The 12,123-nt window shown below is 56.7% G+C and overlaps 1 protein-coding gene across 2 annotated transcripts; it reads left to right on the top strand.

Annotated features, from left to right (window-relative positions):
- Positions 1–2,700: 2,700 nt before the first annotated feature.
- Positions 2,701–11,346, top strand: LOC102406860 (cytochrome P450 2D14). Of its 2 annotated transcripts, none has more exons than XM_044942480.1 (10): positions 2,701–2,853; positions 6,975–7,265; positions 7,991–8,162; positions 8,697–8,849; positions 8,954–9,114; positions 9,502–9,678; positions 9,839–9,980; positions 10,197–10,384; positions 10,805–10,946; positions 11,107–11,346. In XM_044942480.1, the coding sequence occupies exons 2-10, from the start codon at positions 7,077–7,079 to the stop codon at positions 11,184–11,186; spliced, it is 1,404 nt and encodes a 467-aa protein (XP_044798415.1). In that variant the 5' UTR covers positions 2,701–2,853; positions 6,975–7,076; the 3' UTR covers positions 11,187–11,346. The 2 variants fall into 2 exon arrangements, with proteins under 2 accessions (XP_044798415.1, XP_025138544.1); XM_025282759.2 differs by having other exon boundaries at positions 2,702–2,853; positions 11,046–11,346.
- The last annotated feature ends 777 nt before the right edge of the window (positions 11,347–12,123 follow it).

The following is a 12,123-nucleotide window of genomic DNA, read 5'->3' on the forward strand; positions in this document are numbered from 1 at the left end:
AGCCGTGTGTGAAGATGGCCAGATTACTTGAGAGGAGGACAAAATTCCAATCAATGTGAATTTTAAAGCTTATAAAAAAATAATGCAATGTTAATGGACTTTGTTTTTTTAAGAACAGAAACACTGGAAGGAATGCTGTGAAGTAGAAATAAGCAATTATAAATTAGTTCTGGTGTGCTTATCAGTTTGAGGCTGCAGAAATGGCAGATTAGCTTGGTTACAATGGCTGCATCCATCAGTGTGGTCCAATGCTCATTTTGCTCCACCAGGATGGAGGTGTGGGTGGGTGTGCTGTGTGCGCCACGGAACCTGCATAGGAATTATGGTTCTTTATTTCCTTGGCATCCTGTCTGGTCTTGGCATTAACACAGTTCAGATGAGATTGAGAGATTGCAGGTGTTGGGCTTAAACCACAAACCTTGAACATATCTTCAGGAAAATACTTTCCTGACAGCAGATGGTTGGTTCTTCATTTTGCCTTTTTTAAATTCTTCTGACTGGGCTGATGATACTTTGAGTAAAACCCTGGTGATGGTTCCTCAAACTGGCTCCTGAAATGACCATTCACTGGGGAGTGGCCCTATTCCACGCCTCACTCCCAACTCTAGCTTTCCAACTTCTGTAAGAAGCCTCAACTGTTCATGGGCATTTCAGCTCCTGCCACTCTTTTGAGTTCTCTGTTTTTTGGACAGACTTTATTTCTAGAGCAGTGTTAGGTTCATCACAGTGTTGAGCAGAAGGTACGGAGATTCCCCATGAATCTTCTGCCCCCACACATGCACAGCCTTCCCCAGTGTCAAGGCTCCCCACCAGGGCAGTGCCTTCTCTTTGGTGAACTTGCATCAACACATCATGGTCATCCACAGCCCATAGTTTACGTTGGGGTTCACTCTTGGTGGTGTGCGCTCTGAGTTTGGACAAACGTACAATGACATGGGTTTGCTGTTGTTTAATCATTAAGTCCTGTCCAACTCTGTGACTCCATGGACTGTAGTCCACCAGGCTCCCCTGTCCATGGGATTTCTCAGACAAGAATACTGGAGTGGGCTGCCATTTCCTTCTCCAGGGGATCTTTCGACCCCAGGGTTCAAACCCACATCTGCATTGGCAGGCAGATTGTTTACCTCTGAGCCACCAGGGAAGCCCATAATGACATGTACATACCAGCAGTATACAGAGCAGCTTCACTGCTCTAAGAATTCTCTGTGCTGCCTGTCTTTAACCCTCCCTCCTCTTACCCTGTCAACCACGGATCTTTTACTGTGTCCATAGTTTTTGTGTTTTCCAGAATGTCATAGGGTTGGAGTTACACAGTATGTAGCCTTTTTACATTGGTTTCTTTCATTTGGTAATAGGCATTTAAGGTTCCTCCATGTCTTTTCATGGCATGATAGCTCATTTCTGTTTGTTGTTGTTCAGTTGCTCAGGGTCCGACTCTGTGATGCCATGGACTATAGCACCCCAGGCTTCCCTGTCCCTCACAGTCTCCCGGAGTTTGCTTAAATTCATGTCCATTGAGTCAGTGATACCATCAAACTATCTCATCCTCTGTCATCCCCTTCTCCTCTCAATCTTTCCCAGCATCAGAGTCTTTTCCAATGAGTTGGCTCTTCACATCAAGTGGCCAAAGTATTGAAGCTTCAACTTCAGCATCAGTCCTTCCAATGAATAATCAGGGTTGATTTCCTTTAGGACTGACTGGTCCCTTGCTGTACAAGAGACACTGTTCTCCAGCACCACAGTTTAAAAGCATCAGTGTTTCGGCACTTGGCCCTCTTTATGGTCCAACTCTCACATCCATACATGACTACTTGGAAAACCATAGCTTTGATTATATGGACCTTTGTTGGCAAAGTGATGTCTCTGCTTGAATACACTGTCCAGGTTTGTCGTAGCTTTTCTTCCAAGAAGCAAGCATCTTTTACTTTCGTGGCTGCAGTCACATCCGCGGTGATTTTGGAGCCCAAGAAAAATAAAGTGTCGCTGTGTCCGTTTCTTTTCCCCATCTATTTACCATGAAGTGATGGGACCAGATGTCATGAGCTTAGTGTTCTGGATGTTGAGTTTTAAGCTTTTTCACTCTCAGCTTTGAGAGGCTCAGTTTCTCTTCTCTTGAATATTCTGTTGCCGGGATGCACCCCAGTTTATCCATTCACCTACTGGAAGACAGTTGTTCCACTCTTTAGCAATTATGAATAAAACTACTATAAACACAAGTGTGCAGGGTTTTTTTTTTTAAATAATCAACTGCCAAACTGTCTTCCAAAGTGGCTGCCCCAGTCTGCATTCCCACCCACCCGCAGGGAATGAGAGTTCACCCTTGTCGGAGTTGGGTGGTGTCAGCGTTCTGGGTTTTGATCATTCTATGATAAGTGTGCAGTGTTGGTGTATTTTGTAAGAGTTAAGTTTTTAAACCGCGGTTCAAAAACACAAGGTTTAGGTGACCACCTTAACTTACAAGTGAAGTGAAGTCGCTCAGTCGTGTCCTACTCTGCGACCCCATGGACTGTAGCCTACCAGGCTCCTCCCTCCATGGGATTCTCCAGGCAAGAGTACTGGAGTGGGTTGCGATTTCCTTCTCCAGGGTATCTTCCTGATCCAGGGATCGAACCCAGGTCGCCCGCATTCCAGGCAGAATGCTTTAACCTCTGAGCCACCAGGGAAGCCTGAGGCAAGTTCACATTGTGCGGGCAAGCCCCAGAACTTTCCCGTCTTGCCCAGCCCAGTTCCCAGAAAACCACGGGAGGAATCTGCCTGCACCCCGCGGCTCCCGGCCCCGCCCCTCCGTTGTCCGCCGGCCAGACTTGCAAGCGCGGTTGCAGCCTGGACCCCAGCGGGCGGTACCGGAGTCAGGTGAGACCTCTGGGCCCACGGGAACCCCCACACCGACCACAGAGCCGGCTCCCACTCCTCCCGCCCCGCAGGCAGCAGCGGAAACTGAGGGGGGTGTCTGCCGCGGGGGCGGGGCAGGGGGCGAGCGAAATGCCACCAACTTTCCCCGCGCCCTCGCTGGGCACTGCAGCTGCCCACCTGCTTCCAGGGAGCTTGCTCCGTGTAGCCTTGGGGGCCCAGGGCCGGGACTCCGTGCCTGGGGGCTCGGGCCCCGGGCGCTGCTCACCCGCCATCTTGCTGACGTCTTCCCGGACTCAGGACTCAGGCCGGGTCTGGGGTCGGAGGCGCCCTCCCATCCCTGCCGGGGCCAACACCTGCGACCCCGAGGTGTGCGGGGCGTGGCGGGGGTGGGGGTGGGGGGGTGCCCTTCCCTCAAACACCCTCCGCTTCACCAGAGCAGAAGCCAGCAAGGGCCGCCTGAGCGTGTTTCTAAAATAGTAAGCCTGCAGGAACTTAAATGCTGGCCCTCGGGCCTCATAGAAGTGTATTTCCGCTGTAGAGCAGTGGTCCAGAGCCTGAGTTTTGAGATTGACCCTAATGATGCTCTGTGACTTTGACCCACTGCTGTGACCCCTGAGACTCCATGCCTTGGAAACCATAAAGCCGCCGATCTTACATGGGGTGGGGAGCATGGGGCGTGAACAGCAGTGCGTGGTGTGTGAGTGCAGGGTAATCCAAGGCTACCATTGCACAAGGATTGAAACAGGGCGTTGGCCTCACGATTGAGGCCTTCCCCAAGGCCACCCTGTCCTGGACTAGAGCCCCTATCCCCGGTGTTTGGAAGGCACTGCCTGAATTACAAGCTACCTGTCACTGCCCTTCATACGCCCAGTAGAGTGACTGCAGAGAGCATGACACAAAGGGTAGATGGCAGTGTAACGGGGCCGCTGTGACAAAGCTGTGACGACCATCCTGCCAGCCCCGCCAGTGCCACCGGACTCTGCCCGTCCAGGGTGGAAGATTGCTGCCAATGGACAGAAACATTCGACTGAGGCCGATGGGAGACCACCGGCTGGCTCTGAGAAGTCCCCAGGGCTCCCCCCAGGTCTTCCCCTCTTGGTCTTTTCAGTGGCCTCAGAGCTGGTCTCCCTGCCTCCTTGAGGCCCAAGAACCCAAGTTTCCCACAATCCAGTCCTCTGCCAGACCAAAAGCCCCACCTGGAGCTGCCACCGTCCTGCTGCTTTGCAGCGGTGCCTTAATCCCGCAGTCAGGTTACCTGTTTGCAGTCCCAAGCCACCCGAAGACCTCCAGGAGGTTTACCCAGAAAGTCTACTCCAGCCTGGGGAAATGACCCCACAGCCCTCAAAGCCATCCCTGCAACTGCTGGCCTGGGGTGTCACCTGGCTCCCCGCCTCCTCTTGGTTGTGAGCACTTTGAAGCAGGGGCCCACCCTCGCCATCCCTCCCCCCAGCTTTGGCCAAGGCAAGACGCAGGAAAGGCTGGATAAGCTGAAGAGGGCCAGTTGAGCCCCAGCCAGCCCCGCCCGCTGGCCCCGGGCCTGGCAGGAGAGTGGGGATGTGGGAATTTGGAGGGGAAGGAGCTGCTTGCACAAGCCAAGCAGGGATTGCAAATGTTGACGACCCCCACCTGGAGACCACAAGCACTCTGTCCCATTGAAGGCAACCTGGGAAGAACTGTCCTCTCACTGTTGGGGGTGGGGTGCGAGGGAGGGAACAGGGTAAGAGGGGGTACAGGAGGGCAGAGTGCCTCCTCCAGGGTCTCAGTAAGCTAGGGGAGAGCCTCCAGGACCCTGAACGACTCCAGCTGTGTTCAGAAAGAAAGGTTGCCTCACATACTCCGGGGATGGGTGGGGGGCAGCGGCCTTGACCAGGCCTGCCCTGGAAATGCCCCTTCCCCTCCTTCTGAGTTCCCATGCCTTTACATTTGAATGGGTTTGGGCCTCTGAGTTCCCATCAGCTTCTCAACCTCAAATCTTACCCCTTGAGTTGTTGGAGGGTTCTGAGGCTAGCAGAACCCTGGCATAATGTGACCAACCCCTTGCCTGGAGGAGGCAAGAGGCTGACCAAGAAGAAGTGCCTGGTAGCCGTAATTCCAGTCTGGAGGCGACACGTACTTGTGCAGGGTGGTACCAAGGTTTGTATTTGCACCTTTGCTGGAGGACTGGAAGGAACCAGAGAGTCAGGGTCGGAGGGTATGGGGCCGGAGCCAGAGTGGACTGGACCCATAGAGAGGAGGGAGGCCCAGGAGTCCATTCCTTGAGGTCCTCGGCAGGCCTGTGAGAGGGTCAAGAAACTACATCCCCGTCTGGTTTCCATTCCCTTGTCTTCTGAAGTTTTAACAGCTGATGTTCAAGGACAAAAACAAAGAGGAACTGAAGAGCCTCTTGATGAAAGTGAAAGAGGAGAGTGAAAAAGCTGGCTTAAAACTCAGCATGCAAAAAGCTAAGATCATGGCATCCAGTCCCGTCACTTCATGGCAAATAGATGGGGAAACAGTGGAAACAGTGAGAGACTTTATTTTCTTGGGCTCTAAAATCACTGCAGATGATGATTTTGCAGCCATGAAATTAAAAGATGCTTGCCCCTTGGAAGAAAAGCTATGACCAAACTATACAGCATATTAAAAAGCAGAGATGTTCCTTTGCTGACAAAGGTCCGTCTAGTCAAAGCTATGGTTTTTCCAGTAGTCATGCATGGATGTGAGAGTTGGACTATGAAGAAGGCTGAGAGCCAAAAATATTGATGCTTTTGAACTGTAATGTTGGAGAAGACTCTTGAGAGTCCCTTGGACTGAAAGGAGATCAAACCAGTCAATCGTAAAGGAGATCAACCCTGACTGTTCATTGGAAGGACTGATGCTGAAGCTGAAGCTCCAATACTTTGGCCACCTGATGGGAAGAACTGACTCACTTGAAAAGACCCTGATGCTGGGAAAGACCGAAGGCAGGAGGAGAAGGGGACAACAGAGGGTGAGATGATTGGATGGCGTCACCGACTTGATGGACATGAGTTTGAGCAGGTTCCAGGAGTTGGTGATGGACAGAGAGGCCTGGCATGCTGCAGTCGGTGGGTTTCAAAGAGTCGGACACAACTGAGCGACTGAACTAAAGGACAAATCGATGAGGAGGAAGCAGGCCCACTTCTCTAAGGACAGTCACAGCCTATGCTAACCCACCCTAATACCTTGAGCTTACTGGCAGCCCAGTCAACAAAGTAAACTACCCACCTTACATTTTTCCAAGTCAGGAAATGGACACCTACGTGAGGAGATACATCACCTTGAGGCCAAAAGAGCAGGAAAGTCCAAGGACCAATTTGTAACAAACTTAGGAAAGGGCCTCTGGGCCACCAAACTGGATGGTCAGTGTGACTAGGGAACTCTGAAAACAACCCTGCTGCCTCCCTAGCCCCAGATTCAAACTTCCCTCAGCCACAGCAGGTGGAAACTGAGGCAGCAGCCAGCCAGGTGAAGGTGCCGGCAGCATCGAGAGCAGCCTCCAGGGCCAGGGAGGTCGGCGGAGTCCAGGCAGCCCCTGAGAACTGGAGCCCTTGGGGCTGGTCTCCGAGGGGAAAGTGGATGTGGTTGTGTGGGTGTGTAGATATGCACGTGAGCGTGGGCTAGTCAGGATGCGAATGTGTGTAAATGTGGTTTATGAGTGGGTGATTCTGAGTGTGTGTTGAGTGCACCAGTGGGAAGTGAGGGACACGGAGAACTCTATCGGTGGTCCCTCTGGGCAGTCGGTCCTCCCGCCAGCACGGGCCAAGGAGCAGTAACATACTTGGGAGGCGAAGGCCCCTCGGGAGCAGGACAGGGACAAGGTCTGGGAACAGGGCTGTGGCTGCATTAGAGGCTGACAGGCGACAGGTGGCGGCAGAACCCATTCCCAAGACCCCGGATTCTTTGTCGAATCTGCCAAGCTGGGGAGTCAGGCCGCGGGAGGGGGACTTCTTGTGCTCTCCAGCCACCTTCCGGAAGCACCTGGAGAGCACACGTGAGGGACAGTGACCGCCCGTGCGCCTGACTCTCCTTGACCCCTCTCTGTACCCTCTGGCAGCACAATCTCCCCGACAAGACAGCTCAGGGCAGAGGCCAAAGGCCGGTCCTCCGCTCCCTTTATACAGAGGCCCCGGACTGGTGGAGCCCCGGAGGTGGAGTGAGAGTGCCCTGCTGGCCTGGTCCTGGGTGCTGGCGCGGTGAGGAACCCAGCGCTCACGGAGGCAGCCATGGGGCTGCTGTCTGGGGACACGCTGGGGACCCTGGCTGTGGCCGTGCTCATCTTCTTGCTCTTGCTGGACCTGATGCACCGACGCTCACGTTGGGCCGCACGCTACCCACCAGGCCCCACGCCGCTGCCGGTGCTGGGCAACCTGCTGCAGGTGGACTTCGAGGACCCGCGTCCCAGCTTTAACCAGGTGAGGACGGAGGGGTGGGGAGTGCGCAGCGGTGGTCCTAGGGCCCCACTTAGCAGCGGACAGTGGGCGCTGGGTGAAGCCGCAGGCCGGAAGAGGAACTAGGCCAAGAAGAGGAGGCGGATCCGAGAGGCTTCCTGAGGGAGGGCGTCTGTTCAGGGCCCGAGAACAGATTGGAGTTTCCAAACAGAGGTCAGAGAGGACAAGGCCGGGGGTGGGGTTTTTACAACATGGCAACAGGCTGGGGATTCAGCTGGCCATCTCTTAAATTATGTGAACATGACTCTCTGAGGGTCACCTTTGGAGGAAAGGTCTTGAGGATGGGGGAGATGTCTGGTTATGAGCCCTTTTAAATCAGGAGAGTTGTGGTTGAGAGAGGCACAGTGATCTGCTTCAAATCTTTTGCCTCCAGGAGGCCTTGGGCCTCCCTGCTGCCCTCTATGAACCTCAGCTTCTCCACCTGTGAAACAGGACGCTGACTTGGCCTGCCGACCCTTTCGTGGCACTTGCACAGCCATAGCTGGCTCTGTGAGTAGGATGGTCTCATCCAACCGGAGAGCCTCAAAACCAGAGAATGTAACCCCTGGGCTCACAAGACTAGATAAAGTCCTTGCAGTTGCTCGCTGCTGGAGGGGACCCAGAGGTGCCCTGAGGCTAATGCCAGGAGACTCGGCCCACAGCCTGGCGGGGCCTGGGCTTGCCAAACACCTTCGACCTTTGGCCTGCAGCTGCGGCGCCGCTTCGGGAACGTGTTCAGCTTGCAGCAGGTGTGGACGCCGGTAGTCGTGCTCAACGGGCTGGCGGCTGTGCGCGAGGCGCTGGTGTACCGCAGCCAGGACACTGCCGACCGTCCACCTCCGGCCGTCTACGAGCACCTGGGTTACGGGCCGCACGCCGAAGGCAAGCGGAGAGGGCACGCCGCGTCCCTGCAGGCGGAGGCAGGGTCGCGGATTTTCGGTGCAGGAAAGAGCCAACGAATTTGAGGGCGCGGCAGGTGGAGAAAGGAGACTGTGCCAAGCATTGGGGGAGGAGAAATTGGATGAGGCAGAGGGCGGGGCCTTACTAAGAGAGGGCGGCCCAGGGCCACTGCGAACCCGAAGAGGACGTCGGTGTGGGCAGGAAAAGAGGACAATGTCGGGGTAGGCCAGGACCTTCCCCACGTGGCAAACGGGGTCTCCGTGGGCAAAATAAAAAGTGGAGCCAAGACGGGCGCCTAGCAGGGGAGACTCGGGAACAGTGTGGGCCGACAGAGAATGGGAGCAGTCTCCAGACTGAAGTGGGTGTGAAAGTGGGCGGCATTTAGGACTGGAGGGCGAGACCAGTGTGGGCGGGCAGCGCCGAGAACTTCCCCCATGGAGGCGGGGCTGTGAGCAGATCCCCAGGAGGGGCGGGGCCAGATCCGAGCCACGCCCACGTGCCCGCCCCACCCCCCAGGTGTGATCCTGGCGCGATATGGGGACGCCTGGCGCGAGCAGCGGCGCTTCTCCCTATCCACCCTGCGCAACTTCGGCCTGGGGAAGAAGTCACTGGAGCAGTGGGTGACCGAGGAGGCCTCGTGCCTCTGTGCCGCCTTCGCCGACCAGGCCGGTGAGTGAGTGCTGTGGCTGAGGGACACGGAGGTCTGGGGGTTTGGAGAGGCCTAGGAGAGAAGAGATGGAGGCGTCGCCCTACCTTGCACCGTCCCCTTCCAGAACGTCCCTTTAGCCCCGTGGACCTCCTGAATAAAGCAGTGAGCAACGTGATCGCCTCCCTGACTTTCGGGTGCCGCTTCGAGTACAACGATCCTCGCATCATCAAGCTGTTGGACTTGACGGAGGATGGGCTGAAGGAAGAGTTTAACTTAGTGCGCAAGGTGAGGAAAGAGAGCTCCGTAAAGGCGGCCTCGGTCCTCCAACGGCCCATCCCCCCTCCCGAAGGAGGAAGGGCTTTCCGGGAAAGGTACCTGCAAGGAAAAGGCTTGGAAGTGGGGAGATGGCAGACAGCGTAGATCGGAAAGGCTGGGTGGGGGTCAGTGCGCTTGGGGGTGGGAGTACCCCTTCACTGCAAGGGACCGGTCACCATGAGATGTACATTTTAGGTTTATCTTTCTGGGCCCAGGGCCAGGAGAGAGGCAGGTCTGAACTTAGGGAGCAACAAGGTTGATGATGGGGACCCTGGAGGAGGCTGGGACCTGACTGGTGAGCGCCTGGGCACCAGGAGGTCCCAGGTTCCCAGGGCCCCACGGCGGTGACCCGCACAGGTGGTGGAAGCTGTGCCAGTGCTCCTGCGCATCCCAGGGCTGGCCGCCAGGGTCTTCCCGGCGCAGAAGGCCTTCATGGCCCTGATTGATGAGCTGATCGCTGAGCAGAAGATGACCCGGGACCCGACCCAGCCACCCCGACACCTGACTGACGCCTTCCTGGATGAGGTGAAGGAGGTAAGGTGATCGGGACAGGGATGTCTGTTGAGGGCCCAGGAGGCAAACTCAGGCCTCTGTATCACCCAGGGATCAGGCACCTGGGCTGACCGGAGCAGGGTGCGAGGCCATGTGGGGACTTCACCTCTGTCCCTGAGCTTACCTTCCCGGTGTGACCCAGGCCAAGGGGAACCCCGAGAGCAGCTTCAATGATGAGAACCTGCGCCTGGTGGTGGCCGACCTGTTCTCCGCCGGGATGGTCACCACCTCGACCACACTGGCCTGGGCCCTCCTCCTCATGATCCTTCACCCTGATGTGCAGCGTGAGTCTAGCCCGGGGTGGGTGGTGGGAGGACGAGGACAGCCCGAGGCCTCTGAGCTCAGTTGGTTTGGCCACCAGCAGCAGCTCTGTGCAGGGGCTGAGCCCCAGCTCAGATGTCGCAGCGCCTCCTCTGAGTGGATGCAGTGCTACCCGGGCTTCAGGAGGAGGCGGGTCCCAGCCCTTGGGTCTGACCAGCACGAGGATACTTGTTTTCCAGGACGGGTCCAGCAGGAAATCGATGAGGTGATAGGGCAGGTGAGGCGACCAGAGATGGGGGATCAGGCCCTCATGCCCTTCACCGTGGCCGTGGTCCATGAGGTGCAACGCTTTGCGGACATCGTCCCCCTGGGATTGCCCCACATGACATCCCGTGACATCGAGGTGCAGGGCTTCCACGTCCCCAAGGTAGGCCTGCGGCTCCGCACCACCTGCCACCTGGTACCGCAGTGAGTGTCGCCAGGTGTGGCCAGGACTGGAATCCAAATCACCCCGTCCTCATGGCCACAGGTACTGAATGTCCCAGCCTGGGTGGGCGTAGACAGGAGAGTAGAACAGGGCTGGCTCTGTCCACTCAAGAGCCCCTGGTCGGGCAAGGAAGACAAACTAGAACATGTCACAGTGTTGGAGGAGCCCGGGCACTGAGGAGAAGTAAGGGCACCCTGCCATGGGCACAGGGACGGTGCTGAGAAACGTCTTGGGCTGAGGGTTACTTGAAGAGTCCAGGTGTGTGCCAGGCAGTGTGTGTGCCCATGTGTGTTTGGTGGCAGGGGTCTGGGCACCCCCCCACCAATCGAGACCTCACCCATGCCAGACATTTGCCACCAGGGGACGACACTCATCACCAACCTTTCGTCAGTGCTGAAGGACGAGACCGTCTGGGAGAAGCCCTTCCGCTTCCACCCAGAGCACTTCCTGGATGCCCAGGGCCGCTTCGTCAAGCAGGAGGCCTTCATACCCTTCTCTGCAGGTACCTTGCGGGTGGGGGGGTGCCCAGTTTGCTTCCCCAACCTGAGGGGGTCTTGGAGGGGGAGACCCAGGCTCACAGAGCCCCCGTGCCCACCCACAGGTCGCCGCGCGTGCCTCGGGGAGCCCCTGGCCCGCATGGAGCTCTTCCTCTTCTTCACTAGCCTCTTGCAGCATTTCAGCTTCTCGGTGCCTGCCGGGCAGTCCCGCCCCAGCGACCACGGTGTCTTTGTCTTCCTGGTGACCCCAGCCCCCTACCAGCTCTGTGCAGTGCCCCGCTAGAGGCAGGCATCCAGCCGTCAAGCCGCTCCTCAGCCATAGCCCTGATGGTCAATAAACCAGGGTCTGGTGGCTCCATCGTGACTTGAGTCCACCTGGGACACCTGACCAGCCCCTGGCAGTCATGTGGCTTCAGCAGTCTGCCCAAAACCAGCCCCCACCCCACGGCCTGATTCATCCTTACCTGGCATTTGACCCCATTTAACATATGGGTGTACTGAGGCTCAGAGTGTACGAGGGTGTACTGTGAGATGGGTATACTGAGGCTTACACCCAGACACCCTGGGAGACCCAACCTCCCTTACTGGACGTAGGACCAAACCTATATAAACAGGTCCTGGCAACTGCTGGGAGGAGCTCACATAGGCTGGGGGAGAGATTTCAGGCCCCCATGGGATAAGGGGGCCCATCAGCTCAGACACCCACATTTCAGGCCTAGCCATAGCCACCTGGCTCTACAAGCCTCAGCCAGTGTCTCAAGTCTGCGGCTCCAGAAAATGGGGGCAGGACTGGGAAGTGATATGCCGGGTAACCCCCAGCGCTCAGAGCTTTGAAGCAGGAGCCCTTCCCAGGAGGGAGCCACCTCCCTGGGCCTCTTTATAGGATGGGCCCCCTTTCCCTGCCCCTTAAGGACACTCATCCCCCAGCCCCTGCCCAGTAGGAGTTGCCACTCACAGCCATGCTAGAGCTTGGCTCCAACCTGGGGCTCAATCCTCTGAGTGGCCAGGTGAGGCCAGGCTCTCAGGAGCCTAGGCAGGGGCCGGAAATGAGCCCCTGTGGATGGTGGGCGTGCCCTGGGGCAGGGTTAACTTTGGATCCTGTGACAGTGGGATGGCAGAGCAGAAGGAAGCCCTGCAGAGCTCAGAGCAGGACACCCTGCTCTCGTCCTTGCTGTGCTATGA

Source organism: Bubalus bubalis, chromosome 4 (assembly GCF_019923935.1).
Source record: "Bubalus bubalis isolate 160015118507 breed Murrah chromosome 4, NDDB_SH_1, whole genome shotgun sequence".
Classification (NCBI taxonomy): Eukaryota; Metazoa; Chordata; class Mammalia; order Artiodactyla; family Bovidae; genus Bubalus; species Bubalus bubalis.